The sequence below is a fragment of the Coregonus lavaretus genome (genome assembly GCF_964263955.1).
Source record: "Coregonus lavaretus genome assembly, chromosome: 13".
NCBI lineage: Eukaryota > Metazoa > Chordata > Actinopteri > Salmoniformes > Salmonidae > Coregonus > Coregonus lavaretus.
Genome location: NC_140000.1, coordinates 4,214,915 through 4,234,232, shown reverse-complemented (window position 1 = coordinate 4,234,232; position 19,318 = coordinate 4,214,915). Strand labels below are relative to the sequence as shown.

The 19,318-nt window shown below is 40.6% G+C and overlaps 3 protein-coding genes across 5 annotated transcripts; 1 reads left to right on the top strand and 2 right to left on the bottom strand.

The window, feature by feature from the left end:
* Window positions 1-46: 46 nt before the first annotated feature.
* LOC311140775 (casein kinase II subunit beta-like) lies at window positions 47-7,346 on the bottom strand. 3 transcript variants are annotated; one of them, XM_084175998.1, is made up of 7 exons: window positions 7,188-7,346; window positions 6,440-6,514; window positions 5,882-5,984; window positions 5,194-5,309; window positions 2,445-2,520; window positions 1,663-1,852; window positions 47-1,429 (listed from the first exon to the last, which is right to left on the bottom strand). In XM_084175998.1, the coding sequence occupies exons 2-7, from the start codon at window positions 6,509-6,511 to the stop codon at window positions 1,339-1,341; spliced, it is 648 nt and encodes a 215-aa protein (XP_084032124.1). In that variant the 5' UTR covers window positions 6,512-6,514; window positions 7,188-7,346; the 3' UTR covers window positions 47-1,338. The 3 variants fall into 3 exon arrangements, with proteins under 3 accessions (XP_084032124.1, XP_084032123.1, XP_084032122.1); XM_084175997.1 differs by having other exon boundaries at window positions 7,071-7,345; XM_084175996.1 differs by lacking the exon at window positions 7,188-7,346 and having other exon boundaries at window positions 6,440-7,177.
* Window positions 7,347-9,116: 1,770 nt separating this feature from the next.
* On the bottom strand, window positions 9,117-12,122 carry LOC311139133 (allograft inflammatory factor 1-like). The gene is made up of 6 exons (XM_084174022.1): window positions 12,028-12,122; window positions 11,686-11,747; window positions 11,520-11,586; window positions 11,367-11,408; window positions 11,067-11,232; window positions 9,117-9,298 (listed from the first exon to the last, which is right to left on the bottom strand). The coding sequence occupies exons 1-6, from the start codon at window positions 12,044-12,046 to the stop codon at window positions 9,211-9,213; spliced, it is 444 nt and encodes a 147-aa protein (XP_084030148.1). The 5' UTR covers window positions 12,047-12,122; the 3' UTR covers window positions 9,117-9,210.
* A 598-nt stretch (window positions 12,123-12,720) lies between these two features.
* Window positions 12,721-18,934, top strand: LOC311139898 (uncharacterized protein). The gene is made up of 7 exons (XM_084174894.1): window positions 12,721-12,797; window positions 12,929-13,276; window positions 13,369-13,698; window positions 16,504-16,548; window positions 16,743-16,880; window positions 17,059-17,100; window positions 18,394-18,934. Exons 1-7 carry the CDS (start codon window positions 12,734-12,736, stop codon window positions 18,405-18,407), a joined length of 981 nt encoding a protein of 326 aa, XP_084031020.1. The 5' UTR covers window positions 12,721-12,733; the 3' UTR covers window positions 18,408-18,934.
* Window positions 18,935-19,318: the final 384 nt, after the last annotated feature.

The following is a 19,318-nucleotide window of genomic DNA, read 5'->3' as shown; positions in this document are numbered from 1 at the left end:
CCAGGTCACAATAAGAACATTTTTAAATAAAAGGTGACTAATAGAATTGTAAGAAATAAGATTTTATTTAAAGTTCTTAATTCCAGATGCTTGCATACAGAATTCAGTAAATCAATAATAGCATTACCACTGGAATTCTAGATTGAAAGAAAAAAACAGTATAATCTAAATGTAAAATGTAGTACCATAATGTAAACTCGGTGTAGCTGGAGGTTATCAACATGAAATAGACATCCACCTGTGTGTTCAATACCACTTAATATTGTAACAGACCAATGCAACAGAAACCATGCGTGTCATTTAGTGTCCAGACAAGAGACAACTCTGCTCTTTCATCATCTGTCATGGACATGTTTACAACTAATGATGGCTTAGTGGCCCGGCCATATTCACTTTGGAACAGTGAGAGTTCCAGCACTGGTATTTTATGTAAGCACAAAGCAAACCTATGTTGGCCTTCACCCTGAGAAGAATGTATCTTGTGCATCTAATAAACTCCATCTAATATCTTAAATTCGATTTGTGCAGCATTCACTCTCTAATGAATCTATAATACATATCAAACTGGTCGTTATTTGGATTCTCAGCCAATCATCTGGACTTGAATAATCATTAAGACTTGAAGATTGTTGTATATCACCCTTTTCACACTGCCAAGTTGTACTGGGTTGGTCAGGTTACTTGTCCATCCTAGGTAATGGGAAAGGAAACCATGAAGGGAATGTATCCGAGCCAGCCCAATACGGTTCAGGTCGGCACGATAGTGTGAAAATGGGTATTAGGCTGCGTTTACACAGGGAGCCCAATTCTGATATTTTGACCAATCAGATCAGCTCTTTTGAAAATAATTGGGCAAAAGATCAGAATTGGGCTGCCTTAGAGCAGGGTTTCTCAAATTCGTCCTGGGGCCCCCCCTGGATGCACATTTTGGTTTTTGCCCTAGCACTACACAGCTGATTCAAATAATCAAAGCTTGGATGAAAAAAGGTTTGAAAGATTGGGTCCTTTCAAGGAGAGGGGAAGCGTTGCAAGATTGTAATCAGTAGGGTTATGATAGGCTAAAGTACAGAGGGAGCCAATCACAAAACAGCATCCTGTGTAACAGACAGATTGGTCTGGTGTCCGGACGTCGACATAAATCTATCTACATCAGGGATGTGTGACACCACTTCGGCCCCCGATGACTGGAGTTGCCCATCCCTGATATACATGTATGTGTTGTATCTGTCACAATGTGTTTTTAACAAGCCTTTATTGATCTACATCATCCACTGCTTTCATTCCAACCGAGTAAAAATCTACATAAAATGTCTCTTTCCCGGCCCGGGTGTCTAAGTTCTAGCGAATAGCCTTCACAGGACTCTTGAAGCTGGAGGCAGCCTGGAGTTGGAGTTGATAGGCCATGGGGTGGATCTTGAAGCCATACAGCCTGAGAAAAAAAAACTAAATATTAGAACACAATAACTGTGTGGATAGTAGAAGGCTGCCATTATGCTAACATGTCTCATATCAATCTTCAAATCAGTTCAATCAAGCAAATAGTTGTTGGTACAGTTCCCAGCTGAACATGAGTTATGTAATAACACTATCAAATCATATGTATTTAAAATGGGGCAAACAAAGCATCTTGATGAATTTGCAAAGATAATTATCCAAATAAACCTTGGCACAAACTGGTTGGCAGGTCTTTTTGGCCGGTACTCTGGGTGCACCATAAAGAGCATGTGGGGGAAGCCCGTCCCGAAGTAGGCCCCGTCTGTGTGGTGGTGCCGGGAGGACTTGGGGGTGTACACATCCATGCACTTTGGACAATACAGCTTCACCATCGCCTCACCTGGGATGTCTGACAGACCTATGGGAGAGGAGAGGATCAACGTCTATGCAACACAGCTGAGGGCAGAGAAATCTATCCTGGTGTCAGCTGGCAATTTAAAATATTGATCAAATATATTTACTGTGCTAGCAAGAGTAATCTTATTGAAGATTCCCTCAGACCTGTGCTGACAAAACACTGTGATATACAGTACCTGTAAAAAGTTTGGACACACCTACTCATTCAAGGGTTTTTCTTTATTTTTACTATTTTCTACATTGTAGAATCATAGCAAAGACATCAAAACTATGAAATAGTGTGCAAAGCTGTCATCAAGGCAAAGGGTGGCTATTTGAAGAATTTCAAATATAAAATATATTTTGATTTGTTAAACACTTTTTTGGTTACTACATGATTCCATGTGTGTTATTTCATGTCTTCACTATTATTCTACAATGTAAAAAATTGTAAAAATAAAGAAAAACCCTTGAATGAGTAGGTGTGTCCAAACGTTTGACTGGTAGTGTAATTCAAAGGTGACTGGTGAGAAATGGTTCAATTCCATGAAAAGAGAGGCGGTATGTTCTGTGAGTGAACTGGAGTATGAACACATTATTAAAGTCAAACTCACCAATAGGAAGCATTGGTTGATTCTCACAGTACACCCTTGGGCAATAGCCAAAGTCCCCCTGTTGGTACTTATCCAGCTGCAAACCAAAACATTTTTCAGTGTGAAACATGGTCACACACATCTAGTCCAAGAAAGCCAAACTAACTACATAGACTGACAGGTAGAATTGAGAACAGGGGTCTCCAACCTTTTCTAGCATGAGAGCTACTTAAAAAATATATATATATTTGAAAGCTATTTTATCAATATACCTGGTAAAATAATGGTTAATATACAACTAAAGGGGCCCCATAAAAATATATTTCACATTTTCCTGAATTCTCTTTTCACCGTTACATTCTTCCTGGTTCGGGATTTTTTAAGACCTTTTTTTATTTATTTTCTCAATATTACAATTATTCATAGAGAAAATGGAAAATTGATGTTCTGAGTCCATGTCAATGCTTAAATCACACAAGAATAAAAAAATGTAGGTCTGAGGGGGAAAAAATAATAACATTTTAATTTGCGTGTAATTCCCTTTAATTGCACATTACATTTGAGATTTGAGTCATTTAGCAGACGCTCTTATCCAGAGCGACTTACAGTTAGCGCCATGCTCTACCAACTGAGCTACACAGGGCCCATCTAGCAAGAGAGGAATGTGTCAGTCTAGCTATGTTGCTGCTGTTACCTACTGCTGCAGCACATGTCATGACAGAGTTTGCAAAACAATCGGCACCCCATTGATACAAATAATGATGATAGTGGGGGAAAAAAGTATTTAGTCAGCCACCAATTGTGCAAGTTCTCCCACTTAAAATTTAATTTTCATCATAGGTACACGTCAACTATGACAGACAAAATGAGGAAAATAAATCCAGAAAATCACATTGTAGGATTTTTTATGAATTTATTTGCAAATTATGGTGGAAAATAAGTATTTGGTCAATAACAAAAGTTTCTCAATACTTTGTTATATACCCTTTGTTGGCAATGGCACAGGTCAAACGTTTTCTGTAAGTCTTCACACACTGTTGCTGGTATTTTGGCCCATTCCTCCATGCAGATCTCCTCTAGAGCAGTGATGTTTTGGGGCTGTCGCTGGGCAACACGGACTTTCAACTCCCTCCAAAGATTTTCTATGGGGTTGAGATCTGGAGACTGGCTAGGCCACTCCAGGACCTTGAAATGCTTCTTACGAAGCCACTCCTTCGTTGCCCGGGCGGTGTGTTTGGGATCATTGTCATGCTGAAAGACCCAGCCACGTTTCATCTTCAATGCCCTTGCTGATGGAAGGAGGTTTTCACTCAAAATCTCACGATACATGGCCCCATTCATTCTTTCCTTTACACGGATCAGTCGTCCTGGTCCCTTTGCAGGAAAACAGCCCCAAAGCATGATGTTTCCACCCCCATGCTTCACAGTAGGTATGGTGTTCTTTGGATGCAACTCAGCATTCTTTGTCCTCCAAACACGACAATTTGAGTTTACCAAAAAGTTCTATTTTGGTTTCATCTGACCATATGACATTCTCCCAATCCTCTTCTGGATCATCCAAATGCACTCTAGCAAATTTCAGACGGGCCTGGACATGTACTGGCTTAAGCAGGGGGACACGTCTGGCACTGCAGGATTTGAGTCCCTGGCGGCGTAGTGTGTTACTGATGGTAGGCTTTGTTACTTTGGTCCCAGCTCTCTGCAGGTCATTCACTAGGTCCCCCCGTGTGGTTCTGGGATTTTTGCTCACCGTTCTTGTGATCATTTTGACCCCACGGGGTGAGATCTTGCGTGGAGCCCCAGATCGAGGGAGATTATCAGTGGTCTTGTATGTCTTCCATTTCCTAATAATTGCTCCCACAGTTGATCTCTTCAAACCAAGCTGCTTACCTTTTGCAGATTCAGTCTTCCCAGCCTGGTGCAGGTCTACAATTTTGTTTCTGGTGTCCTTTGACAGCTCTTTGGTCTTGGCCATAGTGGAGTTTGGAGTGTGACTGTTTGAGGTTGTGGACAGGTGTCTTTTATACTGATAACAAGTTCAAACAGGTGCCATTAATACAGGTAACGAGTGGAGGACAGAGGAGCCTCTTAAAGAAGAAGTTACAGGTCTGTGAGAGCCAGAAATCTTGCTTGTTTGTAGGTGACCAAATACTTATTTTCCACCATAATTTGCAAATAAATTCATTAAAAATCCTACAATGTGATTTTCTGGATTTTTTTTTCCTCATTTTGTCTGTCATAGTTGACGTGTACCTATGATGAAAATTACAGGCCTCTATCATCTTTTTAAGTGGGAGAACTTGCACAATTGGTGGCTGACTAAATACTTTTTTTCCCCACTGTATAGTTCTGTCAGTAAGCCTATTTTGCAGTTTGCATTTATTGAGAATATTTTTCAGTCTACCCAAAAGACGCCGGTTATCATTAGCATCGCTAACTGGCTACATACGGACTCAGACAAATGAGCGCCCTAAACAGACAGGGGCAATATTGCTGGAAATTAATTGGCAGATAATGTGTTGCGTTTGGCTTTTTAAGCCAATAGTGGCTAAACAGGGGTGGGATAATGTAAATGTGGCTGGGAGCTTTATGTTTATGACAGTTTGCGATGGAACACAGGAAAAAAAGCATGTACTTTCAGAATTGATTGGTGTGCTACTCATAGGTGGGCTGGTAGCTACTGGTACCTCACGATTCGACCTGTTGGAGACCCCTGATGTAGAGATTATCCAGACTCCAGAGCAATATATACAGATCTAGGGTTTACTACCATCTGAGCGATGCCTCTGTTGGTGAGGATGTAGCGTGCATGGATCAGCCCGTAGAGCATCTCTGCTGCCTGCTCTATCAGGTCACTCTGGTTGGGGTTGTCCTCCAGCTCTTCATCTGAATGAGATAGACATGGCAGTGAGGCTTTCAGATCAACACACAAGGTACACAGAAGTCTATAGTGACATGGTGCATGAATACAACACTGGGAGGAGCATTATAGCGTGTGCAGGCCTTTCCTTTCTTTATACACACATAAGAAGTGAGGCTTTCAGGTAGACGTCAGCCTATAGATGCACTGAGTCAAAGTATGCTAGTATGTGGTCACAGCTTGGTGAACATTTCCTGGTCTGTTTCCTGCATAACGTTCCATGCCTATTATGTTGATTTTACGATGCACAGTAAAACAGTGTACTTGGTACTTTTGGAAAAGCAGTTACATTTACATTTACATTTTAGTCATTTAGCAGACGCTCTTATCCAGAGCGACTTACACAGTTACAAATGGAACTGATACATTTAGCCAATAGGAAATCTCAAATGTGTCAAGCTTGTTCTGGTGGTTTTAAAATGTACACTGTGTCCTTGGGTCTTTTGAAAGGCACTTATAAATACAAACAGATCTGATAAATTTGCCTATAGGAAGTGTCAATGTGAAGTCATGTCAGACAGTGTAGTGATGAGCTCACCTGGTTCCAGGTCCAGGATCATGTCAAGGGCCTGGCGGTAGTGAGGCACCTGTTCATTGAGCCCTGTCAGGTTAAACTTGTCCTGAATGTAGTCCTCATCAACCTGATACAGTGGAATGGATCAACATGGTTAGTAGCTTTCAGCTGCCAAACACAGTCTACTACTCTTTATATGAATAGGCTATTGTTGGTCAATTGCATAACAGGTTAAAGGGATTACTTCAGGATTGGCAATTAAGGCAAGCAGAAGAGTTAAAGGTAGAATTAAGCAATGTAGCTTATGCATACACTGTTTTGGAATATCTGAAGCTACCACCACGAGATAATACGTTTGTCACAGTTACACACTATGGGACCAAAACAAAACCACCCCATGACTTTAATGACTAATGTTGGGTCCTCTTTTACATGGAATGCTCCATCTGTGTTTAGGGTATATTTGGCTGGTAGCTGTAACAGTTCATTCTGTATTTCAAACAAACAAGTCACAGCAATTGTCTTTCCCCCGTCTGTCCTTCTCGTTCTGTGATGTTCTGACATAACTAGCTAGCTACTCACCTCACAAAAGAACTCATTTCCCCTCAGGCCACAGAACCAGGAGATCCAGGACACCTCCTCCGAGCTGCTCATCCTCTGAACAAGTGGGGGGTGATGGTGCAAAGGCATGCAAAAATTACATGCATTTCCTCTGTAGCTCAGCTGGTAGAGCACGGCGCTTGTAACGCCAAGGTAGTGGGTTCGATCCCCGGGACCACCCATACACAAAAATGTATGCACGTATGACTGTAAGTCGCTTTGGATAAAAGCGTCTGCTAAATGGCATATTATAGTATAATAAAGTTAGTTAGTGGTGTATCCCATTCTTGTCCAGGGACCTGAAGTATGTGTACACTGCAGGCTTTATTTCTGCCCCAGAGATGCTAGCTAGCTAATCTAATCATCCTGCTGTTAACCTTAGTCTTTATTAGTCAAATGATGCATAAAGAAATCTAGCTAGCTATCGTTAGCTACATAGATAACGCTAGCTAGTTAACCCCGTGTTTGCTAGCTAGCTACGTCGTTTGTTTAATAACGTTAGCTAGCTAACGCTACTTTCCCACACGCCTGAAATCCATACTGATTTGAAACTAAACAATTAATTTAGTCCTGGGTAAAACCAAATGTTTTGTGTCAGCACACGTTTACTCACCCTCTTCTGTGTTAGCTAGATATATCTACCGGTAGCTACTTTGCTAACTAGCTAGCACCTTAGCTAACTGTTGTAAACAAGAATACTACATCCGGTGTAATTTCCGGCTTCTCCGACCTGTGTTGATTAACAGTTTGCTGTTCCAGTCAAACGGCCGAGTATAAGTTCGAGTCCGCTCCAGAAGCCAATGCGCTGGGAAAGTATGAAGACTTCCACATCAACTTTTTGAATGGCCTTCTTCGAGGAGATGAATCCACCCCAGAGAGGAAGAGAAGAAGCGAGAGGTTTCTCTCTCGCCAAAATCTGTCTAAAATAAGCCCAATGCGTTTCTATAGGCTTCTTTTGGACCTACACTTGTCGCCTGCCTTCCCGCCTTTGGGACAACGACTCCCATTGTTAGGGAGGAGACATGAGCATCTCGTCATTATATACCGATCTCTGTCCACGCAGATGTGCTGACAAAATGAGTGTCAAAAACAGATAATTTTAAATCAAGTCTTTCATTAGTCTCATGTCAAAGTTGAGTCTTGAGGCTCCGATTCCATGTCAAGTTATTTTATTTTCTACCAAATCGAGTCTCAAAACATCAAATTTGTGGCCGTGTTCAAGAGCATAAAAACCGTGACGTATCATTGGTAAATTGTGACTAACTGACTGATCTACAAATAATAATGAGTTGTTATTTATGTTGCAAGGTGATTTGTAGATCAGTCAGTCGGCAGTAACCTGACAGCTGCAGTATCGAAAAAGCCCTGTGACCAGTAGGATGTTAGCATGTAAATGTTGGTGGGGCAAACTCCCCCCAATTTTTTTGGGGTTGCATGCCAGCAAAGCCACTACCATCTCTCCAGAGTTGTACTTCATCATTTATTTCCTTATATAGCCACGGGAATGGTCCTGGAGCACCCCTGATAAATTGAAATAAATTTGCCAAAATTATAGAATTACTGCCGTCTGTTCAGAAATCAATTTAATAATTCAGAATATTACACCAGGAGTAGGCCTATAATTTAGCCACAGAGGATCAATAGCTTTTCTTTTTTTATATATAGCCTAGCTGTGGATTGTGTGTAGCCCAATCACAAGGAATTGCCTATCAGTGAACAGGATTCAGCCAAAACAAGCCTTTTGCAATATTTCAAATACAATCGTGGGATAGCACAGGTTGGAAAGCAAGTGGCTCCTGCTGAAACAAAAATACTTATCTGTCTGTAGGCTACGAAAATATTTTACCAACTTCCAAATAGGCCTATTGAGCGAACAGCATTGTTTTTTACAAACTAAAACGAGAGAAATAGGATTTTGCACGTGCGCATCGGCCATCGCGGGTGAGTGAGCTGCACATCATTTGGTGAGTCATTGAAAATGCTAAGTTTTTTAGGACTATAATTTCCTCCTCATATTGTACAATGTGTGTCTCCTCGTTTTTAATAATTTCACATTCTCCGTTTGTCAGTGTCGAAGTAGCTTGACATTTCAATCATTTATGCGGTATTAAAAAATATTCTGCTAAAGTCTCCAGTCATGTAAAATGACATAGAATTGCATGAAATGCGTTTATAAATGACCCAATTTTTTTCCCGGACCCTAGGCTACAAAAGAAATTCTGCAAGCGCCTCTACTCTACTGCTTTAGTCTAGACCACTACGCAAATGCGATGATATGCATGCAATGCTTTATTATAAAGGTGATTTTTTTGGTACCTCAGGTCACCCTGCTATCGCGCTCACTTTTTGTTCCGGCACCTCCCGATTTACAAATTAAGCACTGCCTGTGACTGGCCACTGTTGGCATTTTGAGGATGGAGGATGGAGATTCATGGTCTTTACAGCTAATACAAATCACCACGGTAACTCAACATAAATAATAATAATAATGCATAAAATGGTGCATTAAACTTAAACACCCAAAGCTGTTATTTGATTCAGTCATTTTATCAGAAATGCTGACAATTGATAGACTGTTAAGCATATTCAATCAAGAGCTTGATATGAGGTGCTGCAGCTGCACACACATTTTCCACCAACAAATGGACTAGCCTATGGATCAATCAAACCTTTCTTTATTCTTTACAATGAAACTTGTATAAACCACTTCATTTTACATTCAGTTTTTATTGGATCCCATAAGGCAATTGCATTCAGGGCAGATCTGAAAAAGTCTTGCGTTGCGGTGGTCCACTCTCTTTGGCCTCCTGGTCTTTCCCCTTCTCCTCAAACATCAAGATCCTTCGGCAGAGAAAAATAAACAAACACATATTATTACACACGTCATGTACAGTGGGGAAAAAAAGTATTTAGTCAGCCACCAATTGTGCATGTTCTCCCACTTAAAAAGATGAGAGGCCTGTAATTTTCATCATAGGTACACGTCAACTATGACAGACAAATTGAGAATTTTTTTTCCAGAAAATCACATTGTAGGATTTTTTATGAATTTATTTGCAAATTATGGTGGAAAATAAGTATTTGGTCACCTACAAACAAGCAAGATTTCTGGCTCTCACAGACCTGTAACTTCTTCTTTAAGAGGCTCCTCTGTCCTCCACTCGTTACCTGTATTAATGGCACCTGTTTGAACTTGTTATCAGTATAAAAGACACCTGTCCACAACCTCAAACAGTCACACTCCAAACTCCACTATGGCCAAGACCAAAGAGCTGTCAAAGGACACCAGAAACAAAATTGTAGACCTGCACCAGGCTGGGAAGACTGAATCTGCAATAGGTAAGCAGCTTGGTTTGAAGAAATCAACTGTGGGAGCAATTATTAGGAAATGGAAGACATACAAGACCACTGATAATCTCCCTCGATCTGGGGCTCCACGCAAGATCTCACCCCGTGGGGTCAAAATGATCACAAGAACGGTGAGCAAAAATCCCAGAACCACACGGGGGGACCAAGTGAATGACCTGCAGAGAGCTGGGACCAAAGTAACAAAGCCTACCATCAGTAACACACTACGCCGCCAGGGACTCAAATCCTGCAGTGCCAGACGTGTCCCCCTGCTTAAGCCAGTACATGTCCAGGCCCGTCTGAAGTTTGCTAGAGTGCATTTGGATGATCCAGAAGAGGATTGGGAGAATGTCATATGGTCAGATGAAACCAAAATAGAACTTTTTGGTAAAAACTCAACTCGTCGTGTTTGGAGGACGGAGAATGCTGAGTTGCATCCAAAGAACACCATACCTACTGTGAAGCATGGGGGTGGAAACATCATGCTTTGGAGCTGTTTTTCTGCAAAGGGACCAGGACGACTGATCCGTGTAAAGGAAAGAATGAATGGGGCCATGTATCGTGAGATTTTGAGTGAAAACCTCCTTCCATCAGCAAAGGCATTGAAGATGAAACGTGGCTGGGTCTTTCAGCATGACAATGATCCCAAACACACCGCCTGGGCAACGAAGGAGTGGCTTCGTAAGAAGCATTTCAAGGTCCTGGAGTGGCCTAGCCAGTCTCCAGATCTCAACCCCATAGAAAATCTTTGGAGGGAGTTGAAAGTCCGTGTTGCCCAGCGACAGCCCCAAAACATCACTGCTCTAGAGGAGATCTGCATGGAGGAATGGGCCAAAATACCAGCAACAGTGTGTGAAAACCTTGTGAAGACTTACAGAAAACGTTTGACCTGTGTCATTGCCAACAAAGGGTATATAACAAAGTATTGAGAAACTTTTGTTATTGACCAAATACTTATTTCCCACCATAATTAGCAAATAAATTCATTAAAAATCCTTCAATGTGATTTTCTGGAATTTTTTTCCTCATTTTGTCTGTCATAGTTGACGTGTACCTATGATGAAAATTACAGGCCTCTCTCATCTTTTTAAGTGGGAGAACTTGCACAATTGGTGGCTGACTAAATACTTTTTTCCCCCACTGTAGCAACGAGACATATAGCCTTAAAGGAAATACGGTGGATTACAAAAGTTCAGAATCGTATTCAGAAGGTCTAATGTAATGCCGTCATTAATGTCGTTTCATTTTTCTTCTAACTTACAGTCGGAGTATGGAATTCCTCTTCCCTAGCATCATATTGAGAAAGTCTGTGTAACAGAACGTGTCTCGTGCAGTGCCGCCAACAACATCTGCCATCATCTTTTTCAGCTCCAAGTGAGTCTTGGCCACCCCCAGCTTCTCTAACATGCGCTTTAGCCCCATCATGTCTGTGACACAGAGATAGATAGAGAGAGAGAGAGAGGCCATGACAAAGATGGTTCACATGGATGGCTCAATGTTGTCCTCTTGATTAGCCTAATCTTGTTATTCATCAGGATTGTTGTAAAACAATTGTTTTTACCGATGTCTCCTTGGTCATTGAGATCAAATTCCATGTATTTGTCTGTAAAACAATACAGAACACATGAAACATATTATTTCATTGTTGATTCATTCATCAAGGTAACTGATAACTGTCTGATCAATGTGAAATTAAAATACTTGAAAATCTCACTTTTAAACATTTCCAGTTTTGAGCTGAGGTCCTCCTCCTCTGCATATTTAGGATCTGTGAGAAAAACCTTCAGAATAGAATATCACAAGACAGATGTTGAGATCTGATAGTTGCTAATAATACTATAGCTAGATAATATTGCCATAATAACAGATAAAGAACAGACCTCATTGATGGAGTTCAGTTTCTCATCCTGTAGAGACTTGAGGAATCCAAATGCTTTCCCTCCTGAAATGATATGAGATAAACTCAGAAATGTTATTACTCACTTCCTTATTGGTGATCTACTGGATCCCCCCCCCCACACACACACACACACACATTCACAGGATTTATCAAAAGCTAACAGATTCGATTTAATTGATTGATTTAACTAGAACACATTATTTCTTCAATAAATTGTTTATAAAATCTGTGGAGTGCATATCGACAGACAGAAAGACGGACGGACGGACAGACTGACAGAAGGACAGACAGACAGACAGAGATAACAGAGAGACAGACTTACCTTGCAAATGTTTGTCCATGTCAATCTGCTGTTATTTGGTGGAGAAGAGAGTAGTGAAATGGACCAGGGGTTGCTGAGCGTTGTGTTATGAAGACTGAAAGTGTCAAGTATGTATCTGTACATTGTGACAGAAGAGGAAGTTTGGGGAGTTAAAGTTAGAGTGTGGTCATTTGCTAAGTTCCCCTCTCACATCCACTCACAGCAGTGAGAGAGTGTATGGAGGGGAAAAGGAACTAGGGGGTTTGCATTTAAAATACACTAGACTAGGCTACCACATAAACACTGCACACTACATCATTGTCTACATATAAAAAAAAATGTTTTATTAAAGTGCTTTCATCTACTTTGAGCAAAATGTTTAATCAATTTTCATGTATACATTTGTAACTTATGGCTCAGGCACAAGGAAGGAATGATTCTAATGAAATGTTATGTTACAGTACTGTTATGCTAAGTATTGTATAACTAATTGGATAAATGTGGAAATTAAAGTGAATTAATCTTAAGCAAATAACTTGTTCTCTGGCCTTGACACTAGATGGCACTGTTAAGCATATAATCTTCAAAACAACATGCTTTTTATGTGGGAAGTCAATAAATGTTTCCCAGCAAATGTGTATTCATGAAGAATATAGAAACTAGGCCATGGAGAACTGAGATCGGGGTCTGAGATGAGAGACTAAGAGACTTCACACTCACATGGATAATGGCACTGTTTCAGTCACACGGGTTATCAATACTTCTGTTGAAAATCATAACACAGTTTGCTGGTGAGTAGTTGTTCTTGCTGAAATTACACTTTATTTAATTGTCTGATAGTGATTTTTAGAGCATACTGCTCTAAAAATTTCAAAAATTTAATAATGCTAATTTGATCTATTTTTTTCTCCTAATTTCCCAGGAGCTGAGTCTTGTTCTCATGTAGAGACGACACAGTTCATCACAGCTACTCAGAAAGAGGTAGCTGTCCTCCCCTGTTTCACATCAACCCGCCTAGATTTAGCAACCAGAGTAAAATGGACAAAACTTTCACCTAAACCTGAGGACATCTTGGTGTGGCCTGATGATCCATCTGTGGCCCATAAGTCAGAACGTGTGGCCTTCGAGTCGGGAGTGGATGTTGTGGTGGCTGGAAACCTGTCCCTGTCTCTAAGAGATGTCAGGAAATCTGACGAAGGGCTTTACAGCTGCAAGGTCTGGCAGGGATGGAGTTGTGTCATGGTGAAAAACATCACTCTAAAAGTGAAAGGTAAAATTATATATTCCCTTTCTCTCTATGTAAGTGTCAAATAGAAAAAGAGTCAAACTTGTTTGAGTAAGCCTCTCTTCTCTTTTCCAAAGAATGCAAAATCCTACATTCAGTTATGGCAGCACCCAACAGAATAGCTACCCTGCCTTGCATGTTGAACATGACAACAGGAATGCCCCAAATATCATCGGTGTCCTGGGGAGAGATCAAGGGAGACACTGAGACCCAAATACTTCAATACCCTACATATATCACCCACCAAACATCCCTAGGAAATAGGGTGAGCTTTGGAGGAAATCTCAGTTCAGGAGATGCATCTTTGGCTCTCTCCCTGGTGGAGTACAGTGACAGCCAATGGTACAGATGTAAGTTGCATATGGGACAAAATGAACGCTGCTTTGAGGTCAAGCTACAGGTTAAAGGTGAGTATTTGCTAGTACATTCTTATTCAGAATATACAGTGCATTCGGAAGGTATTCAGACCCCTTGACTTTTTCCACATTTTGTTACGTTACAGCCTTATTCTAAAAATGATCAAATTGTTTTTTCCCCTCATCAATCTACACACAATACCCCATAATGACAAAGCGAAAACAGGTTTTTAGAAATTTTTGCAAATTTATAAAAAATATAAAACAGAAATACCTTATTTACATATAGTACCAGTCTGAAGTTTGGACACACCTACTCATTCAAGGGTTTTCCTTTATTTTTAATATTTTCTACATTGTAGAATAATAGTGAAGACATCAGAACTATCAAATAACACATATGGAATCATGTAGTAACATAAAAATTGTTAAACAAATTGGCATTCTCTCAACCAGCTTCACCTGGAATGCTTTTCCAACAGTCTTGAAGGAGTTCCCACATATGCTGAGCACTTGTTGGCTGCTTTTCCTTCACTCTGTGGTCCGACTCATCCCAAACCATCTCAAATGGGTTGAGGTCAGGGTATTGTGGAGGCCAGGTCATCTGATGCAGCACTCCATCACTCTCCTTCTTGGTAAAATAGCCCTTACACAGCCTGGAGGTGTGTTGGGTCATTGTCCTGTTGAAAAACAAATGATAGTCCCACTAAGCACAAACCAGATGGGATGGCGTATCGCTGCAGAATGCTGTGGTAGCCACGCTGGTTAAGTGTGCCTTGAATTCTAAATAAATCACTGACAGTGTCACCAGCAAAGCACCCTCAAACCATCACACATCCTCCTCCATGCTTCACGGTGGGAAATACACATGCGGAAATCATCCGATCACCTACTCTGCGTCTCACAAAGACACGGCAGTTGGAACCAAAAATCTCCAATTTGGACTCATCAGACCAAAGGGCAGATTTCCACCAGTCTAATGTCCATTGCTCGTGTTTCTTCGCTCAAGCAAGTCTCTTCTTATTATTGGTGTCCTTTAGTAGTGGTTTCTTTGCAGCAATTTGACCATGAAGGCCTGATTCAAGCAGTCTCCTCTGAACAGTTGATGTTGAGATGTGTCTGTTATTTGAACTCTGTGAAGCATTTATTTGGGCTGCAACTTCTGAGGCTGGTAACTCTAATGAACTTATCCTATGCAGCAGAGGTAACTCTGGGTCTTCCTTTCCTGTGGCGGTCATCATGAGAGCCAGTTTCATCACAGCGCTTGATGGTTTTTGAGACTGCACTTAAAGAAACTTTAAAGGTTTTGACATTTTCCTGATTGACTGACCTTCATGTCTTAAAGTAATGATGGACTGTCGTTTCTCTTTGCTTATTTGAGCTGTTCTTGCCATAATATGGACTTGATCTTTTACCAAATACGGCTATCTTCTGTATACCACCCCTACCTTGTCACAACACAACTGATTGGCTCAAACGCATTAAGAAGGAAATAAATTCCACAAATTAACTTTCAACAAGGCACACCTGTTAATTCAAATGCATTCCAGGTGACTACCCCATGAAGCTGGTTGAGAGAATGCCAAGAGTGTGAAAGCTGTCGTCAAGGCAAAGGGTGGCTACTTTGAAGAGTCTCAAATATAAAATATATTTTGTCTGCAGCATTGAAGGTCCCCGAGAACACAGTGGCCTCCATCATTCTTAAATGGAAGAAGTTTGGAACCACCAAGACTCTTCCTAGAGCTGGCCGTCCGGCCAAACTGAGCAATCGGGGGAGAATGGCCTTGGTCAGGGAGGTGACCAAGAACCCGATGGTCACTCTGACAGAGCTCCAGAATTCCTCTGTGGAGATGGGAGAACCTTCCAGAAGGACAACCATCTCTGCAGCACTCCACCAATCAGGCCTTTATGGAAGAGTGGCCAGACGGAAGCCAGTCCTCAGTAAAAGGCACATGACAGCCCGCTTGGAGTTTGCCAATAGGCACCTAAAGACTCTCAGACCATGAGAAACAAGATTCTCTGGTCTGATGAAACCAAGATGGAACTCTTTTGCCTGAATGCCAAGCGTCACGTCTGGAGGAAACCTGCCACCATCCCTACGGTGAAGCATGGTGGAGGCAGCATCACGCTGTGGGGATGTTTTTCAGTGGCAGGGACTGGGAGACTAGGCAGGATCGAGGGAAAGATGAACGGAGCAAAGTATAGAGAGTTAATCTTGATGAAAACCTGCTCCAGAGCGCTCAGGACTTCAGACTGGGGCGAAGGTTCACCTTCCAACAGGACAATGACCCAGGGCACACAGCCAAGACAACGCAGGAATGGCTTCGGGACAAGTCTCTGAATGTCCTTGAGTGGCCCAGCCAGAGCCCGGACTTGAACCCAATCGAACTTCTCTGTAGAGACCTGAAAATAGCTGTGCAGCGACGCTCCCCATCCAACCTGACAGAGCTTGAGAGGATCTGCAGAGAAGAATGGGAGAAACTCCCCAAATACAGGTGTGTCAAGCTTGTAGCGTCATACCCAAGAAGACTCGAGGCTATAATCGCTGCCAAGGGTGCTTCAACAAAGTACTGAGTAAATGGTCTGAATACTGTAAATGTGATAGTTCAGTTTTGTATGTTTAATACATTTGCAAGTATTTCTAACCTGTTTTTGCTTTGTCATTATGGGATATTGTGTGTAGATTGATGAGGAAAAAAACAATTTTAATCAATTTTAGAATAAGGCTGTTACATAACAAAATGTTGAAAAAGACAATTGGTCTGAATACTTTCCGAATGCACTGTATCTATATTTGTCAACCATTGCATTAGCAATTTGATGTTCTATAATTATCATGTTCTACCATTGAAACAGAACAGGAAGAGGAGATTTCCACCACAACTGAACCAGCAAACCGTGGTATGTGTACAATGTTTTTATCTTATTTGTGTATTTTATTTATTTAAAATAATAATTATACTGAAAATATTTGTGGACATATTTATCACCACTGAGTTCAGAGGACTAGAGACACACGGCAGGGGCTTTACTCTCAGTTCAATCAAATGAGACCATGAATGACTGTCATCATATGATACTGATGCTCTGCTCAGCAGTTACAGCCAGTCAGAGTCCAGAAAGAGTTGTGACAGCTGCAGTTCGAACTATAGTGGCTTCATCCATGTGTGTGATCTTCATAATGGCTCTTACACTGGGAGTGATCATTTACCTCAGACGCCGCAGACACTCCGGTATGTATGGACACTACTCTGGTTAATATTGACCTGGTAAAGTAAGGCAGACACTCAGGTATGTGTGGACACTACTCTGGTTAATATTGACCTGGTAAAGTAAGGCTACATGTTTTGAAATACACATTCCAATACACAGTATTATTGTATTGTGGATCTGCCTCTCTCTCTTTCTCAGATGAAGATCACTGGCATACTTATGAAGATGTACAAGACTCAGGTAAGCCCGTTGATTATGTCCCATCCTGAGTATGCTCAGAGTGCTCCTCGTCCACCTCTGTAGTGGAAAAATTACTCAATTGTCATACTTGAGTAAAAGTAAAGATACCTTAATAGAAAATGACTCAAGTAAAAGTGAAAGTCACCCAGTAAAATACTACTTGAGTAAAGGTCTAAAAGTATTTGTTTTTAAATATATTTAAGTATCAAAAGTAAATGGAATTGCTCAAATGTACTTAAGTAGTAAAAGTAAAAGTTTAAACCATTTCAAATTCCTTATATTAAGCAATTGACCTGGTAAAGGCTACATGTTTTGAATTATAAATTATATATTTTTTGACGGATAGCCAGGGGCACACTACAACAATTTACAAATGAAGTATTTGTGTTTAGTGAGTCGGCCAGATCAGAGGCAGTAGGGATGACCAGGGATGTTCTCTTGATAAGTGTGTGAACTGGACCATTTTCCTGTCAAAATGTAGTGAGTACTTTTGGGTGTCAAGGAAAGTGTATGCAGTAAAAAGTACAATATTTTCTTTAGGAATGTAGTGAAGTAAAAGTTGGCAAAAATCTAAATAGTAAAGTACAGATTCCCCAAAAAACTACTTAAGTAGTACTTTAAAGTATTTTTACTTAAGTACTTTACACCATTGGTCCTTCACCGCAGAGTGAAGGAAAAGCAGCCAACAAGTGCTCAGCATATGTGGGAACTCCTTCAAGACTGTTGGAAAAGCATTCCAGGTGAAGCTGGTTGAGAGAATGCCAAGAGTGTGCAAAGCTGTCATCAAGGCAAAGGATCTCAAATACAAAATATATTTTGATTTGTTTAACACTTTTTTGGTTACTACATGATTCCATATGTGTTATTTTATAGTTTTGATGTCTTCACTATTATTCTACAATGTAGAAAATAGTAAAAATAAAGAAAAACCCTTGAATGAGTAGGTGTGTCCAAACTTTTGACTGGTACTGTATATATATTTTAGTTTTTAACCTGGGCCTAGATTCATTCCGGACCGCAGTAGATCCACGTTATAGCGCGATTGACATTTAAAGGTAATGTTACCTGGTTAGCGGAGATGGCACTCACGGTAAACTGGATATGTCCGCTTAATCGGAAATTACCTTTAAACATCAAGCGCGCTAAAACACGGATCTTCCACGATCTGGTTTGAATCTAGCCTCTGGTCACTGTGTCTGTGAGTCCAGGTTAAATTGTTGTTTCTAATAACTTCAGTTCTGTAATCAATTAACATTTCATTCAAATGTATTTATTTATTTGTCTTTCTTTCAGTTCAATGCCAGTGAAAATAATCATCATCTTTCAACACACCATGTCTTACTTAACCATACTCAAAACACCTATAAATGCTTTTTTTTATGGTATTCACGCTTCTTATCTTTCAACCCCTGGTATAGCCTACATAGTATTACACAATATCAATCTTAGTTGTGAAATTGTCAAATGGATGAGGTGACCAATTGTATTATTGTATTTAGCTTGATTTGATTGAACATACTCCTTTATTTGTGACCTCCATGGTGGCACAACTTGTGTTGATGCTTTTGTACACCACAGGATGTTTGTATTCTTGCATTTAGCTTGATTTGATTGGACATATTCCTTCATTTGTGACCTCCATGGTGGCACAACTTGTGTTGATGCTTTTGTACACCACAGGATGTTTGTATTCTTGCATTTAGCTTGATTTGATTGGACATATTCCTTCATTTGTGACCTCCATGGTGGCACAACTTGTGTTGATGCTTTTGTACACCACAGGATGTTTGTATTCTTGCATTTAGCTTGATTTGATTGGACATATTCCTTCATTTGTGACCTCCATGGTGGTACAACTTGTGTTGATGCTTTTGTACACCACAGGATGTGTGGTTGGGAGCTGTTCCAGACAGAGACATGCTGTTCTGCCGTTTTACTTGTATTGCTAATGCTCACACACTGCCATCCTGTATTAAATAAATACACATCTGTTCTGCTAAATGGCATATTATATTATTCATTCTCATCTAGTTTGTCTCTTGTCACAGTCCCATACATCTACCCAGTTGTACAGTGCTGAAGAGAAGTTACCAGGTTTCTTAATGCATAACAGAGGAAGGACATTTACATTTACATTTACATTACATTTTAGTCATTTAGCAGACGCTCTTATCCAGAGCGACTTACAGGAGCAATTAGGGTTAAGTGCCTTGCTCAA